Genomic DNA, 18,645 nt, shown 5'->3' on the forward strand with positions numbered 1-18,645 from the left:
CTATAGAAACAGCAGCAGGTTTTTTATAGGTCCAACACAAGAGAACAAAAGAATAAAGAAGCATTTCAGAGAGTCTCATATTGAGAGCAAAGAAGGGTAGTCCATGAAACCAACAAACCTGGGTAGAAAGAGGTGAGGCAAATTAAGATTACATACGAATCTCAGTGGCAATAGGCAAAAAGATTTCTTTGACACACAAAATCATGTCACCAAAAAATAACACAGGGTCCAATACCCTGCACAGAACATGCCCTGAGGAATAACCTACACATATCACACAATGTAGGTAGTTGAACAAACACCCCTGCATTTTTAAATTAACATGTCCTCCCCCTACACTGGATTCCTACAATGCTTACAAAGAGGACATTGTTTAAATCCGACCCTTTATCCTACATGTAGGGTTGAAGCAGAGTTTAATGAACAATAAGCATACACAATTATTTCTTTGCTGCTTTTGACTTTGTACTTTTCCGCTGATTTACTGTGAATGACAAAACCAATCCCCAGTCAAATTGCAAAATTAAGCTCCTTCTAACCAGAAGTGTGGCTAAAGATGAACATGCTGCAATGTATTTATCTCTACTACTTTGAAGGCCACAAACAGCACACAGTGTTATCTGGACAAATACTATACATAAACAGAGTTTCATATTAGTCTTCCAAGGGCCAGTTTCAAGCTTTATTCCATCAACAGAAACCCTCCATCCTACCCTCTGGTACATCCTACCTGCCATTCAGCCAAGGCCAACAACTATTCCCTCAGGAGTTTAGCTACATAAAGTCAACTTGTGGCCACTCTAGCAGGCCAGACTCTTCCCACTGTGGACAATCCTGGTCAAAGAACCCTATAGAACAAACAATTTAATTTCTCATAATTGCAATAGAATTAAAAATGTCAGTGTAACATGAAAATATTATGTTATTTACGGTGAGTGTGTATATTTATTTGCAGCTGGGATCAGAACTAGGACATGGTGGGTGAGGGTTAACCTTGAAAAAAACAATCCTGCAAGAGCTACTGATTGTCCTCCAATTGGGTCAATGAGAACAAATTGTACCCTATCCAGAACCACTATTGAAATCCAGCTGTCGGAATTAGTGACTGACGGCAAATTTTAAGAACTGGGTGCCTTTGCAGAAAATACGTGCCCCAATTCACTCCATAGTAACAGTTACCACTAATAAGCAGCTTTAGGGGTATGTGTTTTTCAAAAAGTGTTATTGAGCCACAGCTTACTATCAACACGACACTGGGATCAGAGACTGGTACAATCCTGAAGTAGTCTCATATATGAGCCACACAAAGAACAGATACTCTGCCCCAGGAATAACCAACATGCTGGACCCCAGTTCCTATCGCCTCTGATCACTGGGCCAAGCTGCTTAAGGCTGATGTGAGCAGAAGTTCAACAACGTCTTGAAAGTACCATCTTGGCTAACCCTGCTCTAGCCTTTCTCCAAGAACTACTCTGTTTTCTTGACTGTGACACAGAAGATAGGCACTTGCCTCCAAAACACAAAAGTTGGCTGGGTTTTATTGCTTTGCATATCACTTTCCTGATGAGGCAATTTGCTACAATAGCACATGGAAACACTGCTGAAAAGTTTCTCCTTAGGCAAAATGAGAAGGTAAGCTCGCGTTATCAGATTTCTTAGCACTCCCAACAAAGGAGTCAACTTTAGAGAACTACACCTTCCTAATCAAGTAGTGAGAAAGGAAAAAAAGAAGAGATGAACATAGAGGCAAAGGTTAAGAAATGCTGCCAGTTAAATACATTTTAGCATATGATGCAAACTGTTCCATGCAGTGTGTTGTACTTAACCTTGGAGTTCTAAATGTTCCTGAACTTAGACACACAAGCGATTTCTGCACAGTACACTTGAGGCAGCACTGTATGGCTCTTAAATGAATTAGTTTTATACTATTTAATAAAAGTACCTGTTGGTGTAAGTCACATGCAATGTCTGTAAGACCTGCTTTCCAAGTAAACATCATTAGGAACCTAGAAAATGCTTTTTCCAGTATTTGAATTGCCAGCAATACACACAATATCGTTAAGAACTAAGAAGATCAACTGGATGTTGTGCTAGACTCCAGTCCAGAAGAACCTACTAAGTGTTGAAATTAGTTATGCTTTCTATTTATTTTGAAAACATCAGTTCAACTTGACCCTGTTTCCCCTGCAGTTTACTCTGTAAGATGTATTTTCTGAAATGGAGAACTCATGCTATGAACACTAACCTTTGACAGCTTTCCTCTGCCGCAGTGTTTGCTTAAAAACAAGAGCAACCCCAGTTGTCTTTAAATTATTTTATTCTGTTCTACAGTTTAGCTTTACTTCTCAGGTCACAAACAGCAGGATATTATTTTTCTTCAAAGTATGCATGCTTTTCATTTCAATCAGATGCAAATACTTGCACTCTTCTGCACAATCCTTACTTGTAGCACTTTAATAAAATACAAGATCACTTGAAATATGCAGAAATAGATTCTTATATAAAATTTTCATAAAAAAATAATGGTTTTTTTTATAAAGTATGTGATATACTACAAGGTAACATTTTTCTATTAGATCAGACATATTACATTGCTAGTAGCAACAGTCTTAAAGTATAAGAGTTTTTTTGCGTCTGCCTTCTTTCTCTTAAGACATACACAAGTCTACCACATTTTTCACACTTTAGTCACACAAACTATATATTATGCGGTAGTAAAAAAAACAAACACAAGCAGAAAAACCCAGCCTCTCTGCAAAATAGCATAAAACAGATTTTAAAATATCTGGTAGCTAAGTCATGGAACATTACATCTTCTGCAAGTTCATTTACAAACTACAGACTAAAGTTGCTGCAATGTGCTGGGGTTGGTTTAAATATTTGGATCACTACACAAAGGCTACTTGAGACACAGCTGTTCTGTGTGTACAACATTGCCACATGAATCATTACCATCATCTGACAAGTTTCTCTGCTGCTGGCATATCAATGTGGTGAGAAATAAATAGGCCTTTAGATCATTTGGAGAAAACAGACTATCAAGGTTTTGGTAAAGACAAGAATGCTTTCAGGCCATCAGAAATTCTTTTAGGAGGACATAGTCAGAAGTTCTCTGGTGGAATAAAATGGTTGTACTTTTCAGATCATAATCTTTAACCAGTTTTGCTCAGGTGTGCACACAGACATTTATTGATGTGTACAACACTATGCAGTTCGTAAAAAATGGTAGGAAGAAACTTAACGCTGTGCCAGGCTTAATTCATATGGGTAGCATCAAAGCCAACCATACTCAGAATAGACTCACTGAAATACCACTACTCCAAATATGATTTGGCTATTTTATTTTCACCTGTGCTAGTGACAGTGGGTTTGCATGATGCAAATTCCTGTCTTAATTAAGACATTTTTGTCAAAGAAACATATATTTCCCACAAACACAAAACATATAAACATTGCATATAAACATTGCATTGTGGTTCCAGCTTAAAAGCATTAAGGATCTTTCATATTTACTTATACTTTCTGTACGTACCCACATAGCAACATACAACAAAGGCAGGGAACAACTTGCAAACATCCATATTGCTTTAATTGATTTTCCTGTATTTGTTGTTTTCAAAGAAGTCTGAATTTTTCCCAACCATTCAACCATTTCCCTCCAAAACTGGTTCTGAAGGATAACAATCAAAGTGCTCCGTTATATTCATGCCATATGGTCAGCCTCTTTGGTTACTGTGAATTTTCTCTCTTCCCCCTTCTCCCAATTCAGATTGCCAGTTTAATCTGATGAAATCTCAAGGGTTCACTCTAGTCCTACTATGAATGCAGCACCTGGCATGAAGGAATCATAAAAGGCATAGCAGAACCCCATCTTTTCCCATCTGCTGTAAATGTGGAATAAGATGCTTGTCCACTCCTTGCATATCACTGTCCCATCCACCTGCCCCCATCTTCTTGGTCAAGAAACATTAATCTCTCATTCCCTGTAACACCCTACCTAGCATGGTGGTCATGCACACACACTAAGTGAGGAAGAGCAGGAGAACAGTGTTCTGTTATGCTGTGTGAGGAACACGCTTCATGAAAGTGCTGTTATTTGCATAACTGGGTTGAGCTCTAATGACACAAAAGCTTCCCATGGACTCTGATGAACAAATGTAGGCAGAGTTATGTTCCAATTTCATAAAAGTGTGTGCGCATCTGTGGGGCAAATCTCAGAATATGGTTCTGGGGTACAAAATTCACCTTTGCAAAAATCTCATCAAAACACACTAAAAACAGCAAGTTTGCAGCCCTTTTAGTTATGCTGACATGCTTGAAAGTTGTGGATAAATGCCTGCTTGAATCTTGCGGACCAAGAGTTCCAGTGGCTGAGGTAGGGTCATAGTGCCCTTCCTAACTTTGTGCCTCTCTCTAACAAAACCAGAATAAATTAGAGGCAGAACAGTAAATCATTTCAAATACGAACAAGAGAAATAATGAAATGAAACTCTCTCTGGCACAGAATTTGAACTGTCTCTGTACATATGTAAGGGAAACATCCTCTTGAACCACATAACCTGCCATTCTAGTTTCAGGTAACCATTCACTTCAAGATGTATTGCCCTAAAATGGAGATGGGGAAGTTGTGATCCTCCACTATAGCAGGTGTTGGAATACAATTCTTATCAGTCCTAGCCAGCATAGCTAACTGTCAGGGGTAGTTCAACAACAGCTGGTGGGCCAAATTTTTCCCGCCCTTTCCCTTAAATATGTTTAATGTCTAAGACCTAAAACTACTTATAAGTAATTGTGCTGGTTATAGGCCATATTATGACTTAAGACATGGCAATAAGTCCATGCAACCATACAAATCTACTTTGGAATAGATTCATAAATATATGCATGCAATGTGGCGATGCCAGGTTTGTGAGTGTGTGTTGTTTAGTGGAGTGGGAGGAAAGAGATTTGCTACAAGGCTGAAATGATCAAGGGCAGCTTTATAAACATGGGTCTGCAATTTTTTGTAATGCAGGGAATTGGGGGTGTGATTTAAAAGGCCAAAGGAGCATGCAGGTAAGCTTCTCACAAGACCTTCTTCCTGTCCTCAGCTTGTTCCCTCAAGTGCCTTTCTCCCAACCAGTTTACTTCTGGTACTAAACGCCAACTGGGAGAAAAGACCTGGAAAGATAAGCTACTAAGTAGAGTTTATCCCCCAGTCCTTGTGTTTACAGTGAATGGATGGACCCACATTAAAAAGACATGCATCTCCTACCATGAGAAAGTTAGAGTGAAGGTGAAAATGACTTTGTTTTCATTCTACCACATCTCCATGTTTTCGTTCAGAGATTGAGCACCTCCCTCCTCATTTGGTCAGCAATTCTGACACAGGAAGGCTTGCTCAATTTGAGTTCTATTCAGAGCACTAGGCCTGGAACATAGTGAAATCCTGCATTCGATATATGTGAAAGACTGCCTAATGGTTTGCCAAATTTTAAAAACTGGAACATGCTTCTGCTACCTCCCAGATGGCAATGTACCCCTAAAGACTAAAAATGGAGCTTTTCTTTTGGATGTTAATACTCATATGCAAAAAAAACAACAGTCTGGGGTGAAAAAACCTAGTATATACCTTCTCTAAAACATTCTTTATAATTTCCCCAAAATTAGATCATAGTACTTTCAGCTGAAGCTGCCTCATTTAACACACACACAAAATCAAAGTAAAAAGCCTCTTTAGATTACTGTATTCATATATTCACATCCATTGTTACACTTGAAGATACCAGTTTCTTATTTCCCTATCAGCACTGTATGATCTGCAGCAAAGATTATGGCTTCATAGATTATTTTAAAACCTGAGATCAAAATGGTTTCTTCAAAAAAATTCATTTTTTAGTTCTCTAAAGAGAGCTGTATTTTATTTAAATAATTTATAATATTTCATTGGTCTAGTAGACATTTAGAAAGCAAGTTTATTATGATTTCAGAACACATTTGTCAGCTAAATTGCTTGGATTTCATAGGACTGTAATTTAAGATTCTATGGGGGAAAGCTTTGCTATAATTTAACCTTCCTTTATCCATTATAAAGTGTGAGGGAACGTCACATATCAGTTAAAATCTTAGTATTTTGTACTGTCATCTTTTAAAAAATTAAAAATTCCTTCAATACAGTTTCTTCATTTCTAAATTAAAACAGCAGCTGCACAGGGTGTGCTGTGAGCCTTGTCTCACTGCTTAATGGACAGTAGAAGGGGAAAATGATAATCTAATGAAATACTAAATCTGGAATAGTTAAAACAGAGGATTTCAAGCTGAAAACACATGTCTCTTTGTGAACGTATACCACTTCTTCACACAGCTATCCAAATGGAATAAAACATCAATAGCTTCCCTATCACATAGTCTTATGAGGCACGGTGGTTTTAAATATCTGTGTTCTTCTGTAGAAAAAAAAAAAAGACAATTGGGCAGAGGAGTTAATTAGCATCTTATGTGATGTAAGGGAAAAGAAGCAGGCAACAGATGATATAAAAAGAAAAATTGTGCATTGTCCACTCTCACCTTTCTGAAAGGTGTTTTTTCCCCTAATAGTGAAGGGGAAATTAATGTGGGCCAATTCAATTATTCGGTATATGGGCCCAGAAGGGGAGATGTGGAGTTGCACACTAACCATGTGCCTTTCAAAGCTTATTGGGAAAGGGCATCCCACTCTTACCCGTCACAAACTTTAAGGAGGGTCCTCAAGTTGCCTGGCAGTTTACAGAGGAGTCCACCATGGATCCAGGAGACCCCTATGCAACCAAGCTACTAGGACCACTTCCAACTTCTTTCTGGCAGTGAGGACTACAAACACAAATACATAAAACACAGGAGCTGACCCGCCACGCATACAGAAGAGGAACAACCCATGCATGAGAAGTGGCCTAGGGTAAATATGTCCCAAAAGGAAGTGCAGGCAGTCTGTCACTGTAGTGCTGCTTAAGTATGGAATTAACATGTTGCAGGGAGAAGAAATCCATTCTGCCTCTGTGGATGAGATTTGGGTACCAATGAAAGAGAACACTGTCACACCAGAGGTCATTTGCTTGTTTGAAGGGCTCTACATTCTCTCTGATGTGCATAGGTATGAGCACGGAGTCATCCTCTCTTCTTGTTCTGTAGTAGTACAATGTACTGTGCCTTGTTATAAGCAGCTTCCTGTCTCTGACACCTTTCCAAAATTTCAACAAAATTGCACAGGGTAAAGAGGCAAAACGTGGAAGAAAACTATGTAAAGAGAGTTAAGCGCACAAGAGGAGTATTTCAAATGACTAGTGTGCCTTTATTCTGGTGAAGAAGAATCATCTTCATCCTCATCCTCGTCATTGAAGGAACAGGGGGTTTCACCACGTGACTCTGAGTAGTGTGATGTTGCACTGCTGGACTGTTGGCTGCTGGGAGCCAGCAGCTGGCCTGTTGCTAAGGCCACTTCAGAATCTAGACACAACCCTGGATTTCCACTATTAAAGAAGCAAAAAAATCTGCTTGAGAGAATTGCCTCCTATTTAACAACTTGATACTTAAAACTGCATTCCTCTAAGCTGTACTGTTGCAGGTTTGGTTAACACATGCAGGTATGCATCTCAACATTAGAATCAATCTCAGTGTTGCATGTGTGATTAAGACATTATGGATTTGTTTAGTTTCTACAGACAGAACTTTCAAACAGAATACTAGTATGCTAACCTAATCTAATGTTGTGCCATTGTTAATTCTTGTTGCCAGAAGCCTTGATGCAATCTGAAGTCTACAGCATATAAAGGGCCTCACCTGAACACAGGCTACCTCCTCCCAAATTCTGGCATAATACTCTCCTCACCAGATGCATACTCAGTGTTGCATTGGCCAAGATCCCTCCCACTCCTTCAGGTCTGTTTACCATGCAGCCTGATAAAGAGTTCTAGAGAATTAGAAAGCTTGTGCACTGTTTTGTGGTATTTTGATTGGGCTAATAAAAGCTATCAAATCATGAGTAAATCAACCAAGGAGAAAGTGATGTCCATGCATATGTGAGCAAATCCTTCATAAAATAGGATCTGTGGCTTTAAATAAGTAATTTCACTTTTTCCAGTCATCCTAATCTAGAACCCTACTTAATCTTAAACCCATGAACACATTAATCTTAAACCCCAATCACAGTTCAGCGATTACTTCAGAAATGTATATAGCAAAAGGTGATCAACAGAGATGTAACAAAAATCAGGGTGTCTTGACTTGAAGAGCATCAACCCAGTATCTGCTTGGGAGAATTTAACAAGAAATAAAGGCTCAGGGCTCACTTTTCCCAGAAGGCAATTGTAGTTTCTTAATAACATAAAAAGAAGCCATCCATTCAACATTTACTTAGGTAAAGGTAAAAGGACCCCTGACAGTTATGTCCAGTTGCGGACGACTCTGGGGTTGCGGCGCTCATTTCGCTTTACTGGCCAAGTGAGCCGGTGTACAGCTTCCGGGTCATGTGGCCAGCATGACTAAGCCACTTCTGGCGAACCAGAGCAGTGCACAGAAACGCCGTTTACCTTCCTGCCAGAGTGGTACCTATTTATCTACTTGCACTTTGACGTGCTTTCGAAGCGCTAGGTTGGCAGGAGCAGGGACCGAGCAATGGGAGCTCACCCCGTCACAGGGATTTGAACCGCCGACTTTCTGACTGGCAAGCCCTAGGCTCTGTGGTTCAGACCACAGTGCCACATGCGTCCCGCTTACTTACCTTGACTTAAAAAGAGCAGTATTCCCAGCTGTGGCCAAAGCAGAACCTGCTTGAGCTGAATTTAAAACTAGCCCCTGGTTCAAGCAGTAAATTCCTGTAGACATATCTAAAAGAAAGCATTTAGTCAATTACAACTCAACACATAACATGTATGTGGAGTAAACATGCAACAACAAATGGTCGATACTTTTCCTGTACAGGAACATACTTTTTTATTTTCTTGAGGCATGCCCATGCACCAAGCTACATGTCTGGAATCCTGAAAATTTCACCTTTTAGTCTATTCTGCAGTCATTGAACTGATTCCACCAAGCCTTTTGAAGTTGAAGGGATACATGTGGCTCAGTCTCTCCCCTAGCACCATCTAATCCATTTCTCATGTTGTGTGAGAGAGTTTAGGGACTGGCAATGGGAGCAGAGACATACATGTCTATTTGCTGTAAAGTACTTGGTATGTTACCAGTATGAAACACATATATAAACACAAGGGCAATATGTATTAAAATGTCTCAGAAAAACAGTATTTGAGGGGGTAAAGTAAGTAATTAGCTATACATTATATAAAAAGCTAGTTGTTATTTTGTGGTCTATTTCTAGTAAGAATTGGCACCAGCTTCTCTCTGTTATGGCCAAGTAGGAATGCCTGAATCTTGCAAACAGGAGTTTGATGATCTGAGTTTATTGCACACCTATTTTCCCCTGGCTTTCTGTTCTGTTTCCCATGTTATCATATTAGTGGTGTGTCCCACATGCTAGGCAATTTTTTTTTTGGGGGGGGTATCTTTAAGCCTATCAAAAATATATGCAAGTTAGCTTTCTAGATTGATAGTTCTTGCATGGTAAAACAACCTTCAACCTGAAAAGGCTGAATCATTCAGAGCATTTTAGAGAACAAAATGTTGACTGATCAACTTAAAAATACAATAAGCTGGGTGACTATTTGAGTTAATGCCTCCCCTAATTATCTAAGGAAAATCCCTTTAAATGCAAAATGACATCATAGATCTAGTGTAGCAAATTATCTGGAGAGTCTTTGAAGTGCCAGCACAATGGACTATTTGCATGGGCCTAGTGTACTTTGGCTGTTCCAACAAGAGGGCAAGTTAATCTTTCAGGTACACTGGTAAAATGGTACCAGTGGTAAATTAAAGCTGGCATTATTTTTAGCTCAGGAAATTTTAAAGCAAGACAAGGCCCTCTATACACTCAGACAGATGGAACTAAGAGATTATCTTAGCTTGTTCACTCATTAACCCTTTCTAGATAGTACAGTGAAGATAGGAGAAATACAATAGAGGCAAGTTCAACTATCCAACATTCAACATCTCAAGTTTATTCAGCATCCATGAGGAAATAAAAGTGCTCAATTGAAGTATTTATACCCTTGAATATAGAGATCCAGATAATGAAATCATTGCAATATTACTGCTCTACTTATGGGATTTTGGTATAAGCAAACTCTACAACATCCAATTTTTCCATGTTCAATTTGGTGCTTTAGTTTAAACAATACAATAGCTCATTGACTGTCAGAATAAAGTTGCCATTTGGGATACTGGAAATCCTGTTTAGGTGTGATCAAATTTGGAAGCTTGCTTCTCTATCTATGTTCAAAGATGCAAGACCTAGAGGCTCAGAACATAATCAAGAACAGTATATCATTAGCGAATAACTTTTAAAGAGGAATGCACACAACACCATTTTTTGTTATTAATGAGCCATAAGAATATGAACGCAAATGCTTATTTTAAACATTTTACTACCCTGCAGTCCTTAAAAGAAAGGATTATGTTTAACAAAACAAGTATAGGCTGTTTTGCAATCCTCTCCCTGAAAATTTAAATCAGCTACTTTGTTTGTGCAGGCCTCTGATTTCTGTAGCTATGCAGATTAGACAGATCTAGCCACAACTTTGCATTGCGTAATTATGTTATGATTAAGAGAACAGATAGGAATCCTTTGAAATAGAAGTTTGCATAGGGAACGATAAAAAAAATCCCCATATTGCTCCTGGTTCATAAGGACAATCAGAAAGCCTAAGAAATATTGAAACTATCATTGAATACAAAGACAAAACACAAGATTTGCAGCTTTAAAATATGTTTTGTGTTACTCTAAAAAATTATGCATGTGTTAGTTTAAAAAAGGTGGTTATATTCACAAAACAAGGAAAATTTCTCTGGGGACACAATGGGTTGGGATTCACCTAGCCAATCTCATCAGTGGAAGCCACTTGCACAATGGGGTTTTCTTCCACTCTCCTCTCAATAAGCTGCAAAATTCGGCTTAGGGGGGTTTCGAGGAAAACCCCAGAACAGCATGCAGGGGGAGGAGAGCAGCTTCCAAGAGTAGCTCACATATACTCACATAACCCCCTTGTGCTCTACAGTCCTCCTTTCAAAGAAGGAAAGCCTGTCACTTTCAGGGTGATGAGCACCAGGCACCTTTTTGGCAGCAACCTATTTTGTGTTTAAAGAAGGCTTGGTGACCACAATAATATTCCTTATTTGGTGTGCCTGCAGCCCCTTAGCAAAGCAAATAGTCTGGGGCAGTGAAAATTGTAGTTCAACAGTATCTTGAGGGCATCAGATTGGAGAAGGCTGGTTTAAAGTATAACATAATCTGCTCTACCTATGTCACAAATGGTTTAAAGTGGTTCTTTAGCTTATCTATTTTGTGACTGTGTGTAGCAAGCCACTTCAAATATTGTTGCACTAAGAGAGATTCTGTAGCCAGAATCAGCCCCTTGATCGTCAATACATTTGCTAGATACCTTTACTGAAACTGTGCAGCATACATTTTCACCGGACTTTAAAAATATGTAGACACTCCCTTAGTTTTAAATAGCAGGGTGACAGCAGGAATTATTAATGGCACTACTTTGAATAGTACACCATTCAAGCACTTTGGTTTATTTACAAGTTCTGGAATCTCTAGTTGCAGATGACTACTTTTAAACCTGTGATTTAGTTTGTACAATACTGCCAACTTTCATAAATCACTCAGTATTGCCATCCTCATGCAGTCTGACATCATTAGAAATTCTTCACGATGGTGAGGATTTGCATTTAATCAGCAACATGCAAAAACCACAGCCTTACCTGTGACATAGCTTTCTAAAGCTTTAGGCACTAGTGATTTAGCAGCTCTTAGGTCTGCCGATGAGCATTTGCCTGTCTCTAGGCCAAGTGACATTCCCATTCGCTTTAATACTTCAGTGTCATCATGGATCTCAAAAGTGCTATCAAAATTAAAAACGTATTCAAATCTGTAAGAGGGGAAAAATGAGTGAGATTTCCTAGTACAGCTTAGATGCATTTTCTAAATTATATGTTAATAAGTGCCCAAATACAATTACACTTGCAGGATTACTTCATGAGTCAAAGCTATATTTAAAACATAACTAGGTACAGAAAGTGCTTCTGATTGCATCTGGTCAACTGCCATCTCAGCAGGGTACAAATTATTATATTTCCCCAATTAAAAACACTTTTTCCATGCGAGGCAATAGGAGTCCATAAACTTTCCCCCCTCATTAAACAGATTCAAAGTTGAGGGGAAATCTTGCTTAAGCCAAAATCTTTTCTTGTACTAAACCAAATGGATTTTAAAGGTCATCTACACTCAAATTCAGTGCCCCCCTTCCTGCCCACCAAATGCATTTTAAGTTTATTTCATCCCTACTTAGGTCCTTTAGCCGTATAAAATTGGTAAAAATAACTTATAGGACAGCTTATAATTGCTATTAGAGAAGCTGTTCCAGAAACAAGATATTTTGTTGTTAGCTAGCTTTATTATGAAAGTTTTTATAACACAAATTTGAATATAAAAGCAGGCGTCAACAATTCTGCTTACCACAGTAAGTGTGGTGGAGCCTTCTGGCCAGAATGACCAACAGCCAAAAACAAAGTGAAAGGGGAAAATGTACTATTTTAAAAAAATTAAAAATCTTTATTTCAAAAATAAACCCAAATACCAATATACTGATAACAACATCTTAGCAGGTCAAATCCTATTCAATATCAAAGGCGTTTCAACACAGAGGTCTTCCTCATCAGGTGGACCGAACGTAAAAAACTCAACATGAATTGGGAGAGAAATGGGTAAAATCTGAAGGCAAATTGATTTTTTATTTATTTAGAAAAAACGTTTCTTAGGCTTACTACAAAGCACTCAACACTACAGCATGTACTTTCATATCACACTCACTTGTCAGGAGAGATGCTGCAATCTATGACGGTACTTTTGCTTGTGTTTATTACTAGAAAAGGCAGTTGTATTGTAGAATTTAAAGCTGGAGCACCCTGAGTCTGTTGTTCGTTTTGTTGATTTCTTTGTACCAAATTTTTGAAAGCAATTTGCTGTAAGAGATGAAAATTATCAAATTTTAAAACACATAACAAAACCTGTCCTAGATTATTGTGTCAGAAAATGAGAATTGTTTTAGTATTAGATGAAGCATTGAGAAGCTTAAATTTTAGTATTACTGCAGATTTTGATAAACAAATGTAGGTTAAATCAGAAAATGTCATTGATTTTCTGTGATGCTAGACAGGGAATGACTTCTGTGTTCATACTGGTTTGTCACAGATTCCTTTGAACATTTATTTGCTGTATTAGGAGACAGGCTGCTTTTCAAAAGGCAAACTTATCTTAGTTTACAGCTGAAGGAAACACTGAAGTACAGTGGTGCCCCGCAAGACGAACGCCTCACAAGACGGAAAACCCGCTAGACGAAAGTGTTTTCCATTTTGGAGGCGCTTCGCAAAACGAATTTCCCTATGGGCTTGCTTCGCAAGACGAAGATGTCTTCCGAGTTCCTGCGGTTTTTTTCCCCTTCCCCCCCCCTTTTCCTAAGCCCTAAGCCGCTTATCAGCTGATCCGCTGATAAGCCGCTTATCAGCTGATCAGCTAAAAGCCGCTAAACCGCTAATAGCGCTAATCCGCTAAGCTGTCAATGGGCTTGCTTTGCAAGACGAAAAAACCGCTATACGAAGAGCCTCACGGAACGGATTAATTTCGTCTTGCGAGGCACCACTGTATGCACTCTGCTAGTTTAAGAATGCTTATTTATATATATATGTATATTTTAAAACCACACCACTTAACACTAGTAAACAACATGCAGTGCATTCAACAAAGTTTTACTCAGAGTAGACTGACTGAATTTAATGAACATGACTAAGTTAGGTCCATTAATTTCAACAAGCCTACTGTGAGTTAGCTGAACATCCCCCCAATGGATTTAAGTGATATCATACATTTGAAAAATATACCTGAAGTATAAGTTCTTGCAGCTGAGCTCTCTTCTGTTTTATACTTTCTATACGCCGTTGTTTCTCTATCTTAAATATGAATATGAAAAGAAAGATACAAAACAGTAGATAAATACACAGAAGTGTCTTTTCCTCTGGGCCAAGGTGAAACTGCTTCGTGACTGTTTTTGGGAACCTGAATCGCAGCATATAGGACATATATTGTAAAATCGTCAGATGCACTTCAGATGCCATCAGAACTTTTCATCTTGCATCAATCAAGTAGGGAAGTCAGCAAAGTTTAAGTTAAAAATGAGACAATACTTTAACATGGGGCAGCTAACCAGAACACTGCAATTCTGATTTGGACATAGGTATAAAAACTATTATATTTTGAAGTTACTGTTTATTGTTTAGTTCCCTTTTAAAGCTGCCCTAAAATTAATATTCCAGGGCAGTTTACAGTATATTTCTTAAGACTAAGATTTTATTATACATCTATAAAAACAGTATGTAAAGATTAATAAACTTCTACATTTTTTGGTTGGTGTGGGGCCCACTTTTTTGGTTGGTGTGGGGCACACTTATAATTAATATAGAACCACTCTACTTAAAGTAGAATTCATGCGTCTCCATTTTATACACAGAAAATACAATGTTAGCCAATATAAATTTTCTACCACGCACTCACTTCAAGGTTTTGACATTCTTGAGCCGAGTTTGTAGGAAGACCTATCCATTTGATTTCTTTTTTCTCCTTTGAAATAATGTTCATCGCCATCAATACATTGAGGGCATCATAAACTCTCCGCCTAATATTCTTCTGATCATAAACCTGTTTAAAATGTACTACTGTTAAATATATCATCAGCTCACTACAGGTATGAAAAACAGTATTAAATCATTTTAAAATGCATATAAAGGTTTCACTGCAGGCAGGATATTAATGTGAACACTATAACTAATATTTATGGACCAAGATTGTAGAAAACCAAGACATATACAATATCAAACCAGTGGTGGTTCTCCTTCCCAATCACATACATATCTCATATTCTTCCACAGGAATGTGGAAAAGGCATATATAAATTAATGTGAGTATTGTCTCTAAGTATTTACATGCTCAGAAGTAACTGCATAATTGACAAAGTATACAAAATTTGTATATTTCTCCCTACAACTACGTAGGAAAAATATCATGCAAAAAGTTGCCTTGATTATATCCAAAGCTGAACAGGGGCCAAGAGAGGTCCAATTTATTACCTAATTAGCCGTAAGAACAACATTTGCAAGTTTGATTACAGAATTCTTAGAGTACTGAATCTTTGAAAATGCCACGTTATAAGCATGTCTTTTTTATTAAAAACATAAGGCAACAGTTGAACAGACTGAAAGTGCAATAAAACATATGTTTTAATCTATAGATTGCTAGACTAAACCATGAAAAATTGAGAAAGCTAACACATGTCAACTGATGCTGAATATTAAAGCAGTTTAAGTATGTCCAAGCTCTGTGACTGCTGCATTCTTCCCCTTTCTATATTTGCTCATACTTTTCTAATTTGGGCTCAGAGGAAGCAGTGTTGGCAGCAGAAGCTTCCAAAGGGTGGCTACATCTCCCGCCACCTGCAGCATCACTCCCCATACAATCATGTCTCCCCTGGCTCACAGGTGTTGCAGAGCTGCAGCCACCCTGCTCCTTGAACCTGGCAGGGCAATCATGGACAGCGAGAGGAGCGCTCCTCTACTCGCCCTTGGACCATGAGATTTCACAATCGCAATTTCCTAATGGTAAGATTTCACAACAGCAGCCTGCAAAAAAGGTTTTATAGTGCTGAAACGTGATCTACCCATTTCAGTCCTTCATTGAAGGTGAAGTCCACTACTGCATCTTAGCAAAAACATCACTCTTATAGCAAACTGAGGCAGCTGAGTGCCTGTAAGTCTAAAGCTAAAATAGGATTGCTCCAAAATAAGGGAATGGTTCCCATCTTGGCAGGGAACCATCTTGTTTCCTGCTTGGCAGGGGGTTGGACTCGATGGCCCTTGTGGTCTCTTCCAACTCTATGATTCTATTCTATGATTCTACTTCGAAGAGTCACAAGAACTGCAAAAGTATACAAGTTTGTAAATTCATGGGGCAGGTGTAGGGGAGAGAGAGGAGGGATTCAAAGGCTGAAAATGAGCTAACAAGCACATGTGAGGTCCCAGGGCTTACAGAATGTTGACAGCAATTGAGTCAGAGAGAGACAGACAGCTCTAAAGAAAACTGAAGCCGGACAGACTGTACAAGTTTATTATGTCAATCAATGACTGAAAATAGCTGAGGCATAGATTGGTAAGTGTTTCAGCAAAAGTGGCGTAGGGAAGAAAATTGAGGGTGAGGTGGAAAGAGCATTGGTCTCCTCAAGCCCTTAATAGTTTACACGTAATATTTTAATTTGATAATAGAGGAACATGTGGATTGCAAAATATTAGATGTGTATGAATGTTACTTTCTACTTACTGAATCTGTAGCTAAGTGGCCATTAGAGTTTGTAAAATCCGATACCAGCTCATCTGCAACTTCATTATAAGATGTTGTTCCTTTATGCTGGACCTTTTCACATACTTTCATTGAAAAATGTCTCAAACCCTTTCCATTTTTATCTCCTTTTTTGCTTCTTTTACTGTGATGAAGAAAAATTCAAATCTTAAGTTTGACAACAAAGACCAATCACAGATTTTTCATGCTAAGCACTATCTGTTTGCTGGAAGGTGCAGTATCTGAAAAAAAATGTTTATTTGGGAGAATATGATAAATAATTTATAATGCTAGAATCAGCCATGCAATTTTAATTTCATTCTCTTTCTTACAAGATACTGCTTTGTGCTTATGTTATGAATGTGTTCTTTGCAAAGATTAACAGTACATTAAACCATCTAGCTAGTTTACTAGAATTTTGGAAGTGCAGAAGAACCTACTCTGAAATGTAATCATTTTCAAACCAAAAAACCAGTAGCAAATCAAATAATTTGCTCCAATGCATTTCAAACTCATAATGTTTTTCTTCTGGGGATATGATTCTATGTTTTTTGGAAATTCTACAATGGTATACTTGCTTACAACTCACATATAATAGAATCAAATGGTGTATTTGCCATTTTTTACTTGCGGCGGCAAATAAAACCTTGTGGGGTCAGATCAAAAGTACATTTATTTCAGTATTTTGCTCCCCTTAGTAACTAGCTAGACTGTGAAGCCCATTGGCAGGGCATGAGATCAGCAGCCTACCACTGCTGTCCATCCCCCCTGCCCCCCCAGCAGCCAGTATTCAGTGCAATACTGCCCCTGCATATGAAGTTTCCACATAGTCACATAGGCTCAGGCAGAAGTTTGGTAGACTTGCTGGTAGAGATGGTGGGAACTGAACCTGGGACCTTTTGACATGAAAAGCATATGCTTTACTATGACTCTAACATATTTTTTTTACCATCACTAACTTCACTTTTGCTTTCTATATACAAGTAGTAAAATTCAGTTACTATAAAATCTTACAAGTGTAGCCCTGTAGTGACTGATAAAGCGCTGAAGTAAGTTTACCAGAATTGTGCCTGCAGAAAAGAACATGGCGATTTAACTAGATTTTTCTCACCAGAAGTCAATGATAGATCTTAACACCTCTACAAAACTGCATTTCCAAATATTTTGCAAGTTATATAATCAACCGGATAGTTATTAGTTCGAGCCAGACAATCTGTTAGAATAGGTGTGCAAGTACAACAAAGGACAATATGATTTGGTCTATTATAGTAAACTGAACTATTTCAGGGAGATGGAAAGACACCAACAATTAAAAATGAAATCTTGCTAACAGGTTCAAAGGTCAGCATATTCAGGAGATACAAACCTTTCTGAAAAATCTGATTCCATAAAGTCTCGAGTTCGTTTTCTATCCCTGTAAACATTAAAAAACAGCACATATCAAAATATGGATTTTAGGCTGTACTAATGTTTCATAGCACAAGTTATACCTATTCTAAATATTTTAAGTACTTGCTTTATTCATTTTTAAAGCTAGTCAAATATACTGAGCATAATTTGAGCATAATTTGTAATAGTTGTAATTGCCCCTAGGGGAATGCAACTTGACTAAACTTAAATCCAATTAAAACTTAAATAAATTGGAATTTATTTGTACATTGATTCTTTCAAATTATTCAGTGTACACCACTAAGTGATTCCTTGGTTAAACAGTTAATTTTATTTAGATGAATTTATAGAAATAAAACCAATGGGTGACATTCAGTTGTAAGAGTTTTGCTGGGATGAGAAATGTTGTTTCTGTTCAACTTCATTCCCTGATCACCTTCCTGAGCTCTAGCTGAAGAACCTGAAACCTTGCTGGGGAATGGGGGCTGATCAGCAGGCCTTCCTGGACATACTAAATGAGCATCTTATTAGGAAAAATGGGCAATAACTTCTCCGTAGGGAAGAAGGCCAATGGAAGAGAAATTTTGATAGTCCCAAGAGTTCTTAAGAAAGGAACCCTGGTAGAAGAACTGGATGATAAAACAGCTGGAGAATTATTTCTGCTGCCTTTTGTGGTTCTGGTGCCTGGAGTAGCTCTAGAACAGCTCTTGCCCTTTTCTGACTTTTGCAAAACTCTTGTAGGG

The 18,645-nt window shown here is 38.2% G+C and overlaps 1 protein-coding gene across 3 annotated transcripts in view; it reads right to left on the reverse strand.

Annotated features, from left to right (window-relative positions):
- Positions 1 to 2,299: 2,299 nt before the first annotated feature.
- TFDP2 (transcription factor Dp-2) overlaps positions 2,300 to 18,645 on the reverse strand; it is a 36,492-nt gene continuing 20,146 nt past the window's right edge. For all 3 annotated transcript variants that reach the window (XM_079978183.1, XM_079978182.1, XM_079978181.1), the window contains 8 exons: positions 17,880 to 17,927; positions 16,496 to 16,658; positions 14,681 to 14,824; positions 14,011 to 14,079; positions 12,944 to 13,095; positions 11,836 to 12,002; positions 8,735 to 8,840; positions 2,300 to 7,484 (listed from right to left, as the gene is read on the reverse strand). In XM_079978183.1, the coding sequence (XP_079834309.1) occupies positions 7,307 to 7,484; positions 8,735 to 8,840; positions 11,836 to 12,002; positions 12,944 to 13,095; positions 14,011 to 14,079; positions 14,681 to 14,824; positions 16,496 to 16,658; positions 17,880 to 17,927 (1,027 nt within the window). In that variant the 3' untranslated portion in view covers positions 2,300 to 7,306. The remainder of the gene's footprint in view (positions 7,485 to 8,734; positions 8,841 to 11,835; positions 12,003 to 12,943; positions 13,096 to 14,010; positions 14,080 to 14,680; positions 14,825 to 16,495; positions 16,659 to 17,879; positions 17,928 to 18,645) is intronic.

Source organism: Podarcis cretensis (assembly GCF_951804945.1).
Source record: "Podarcis cretensis genome assembly, chromosome: 5".
Taxonomy (NCBI): Eukaryota; Metazoa; Chordata; class Lepidosauria; order Squamata; family Lacertidae; genus Podarcis; species Podarcis cretensis.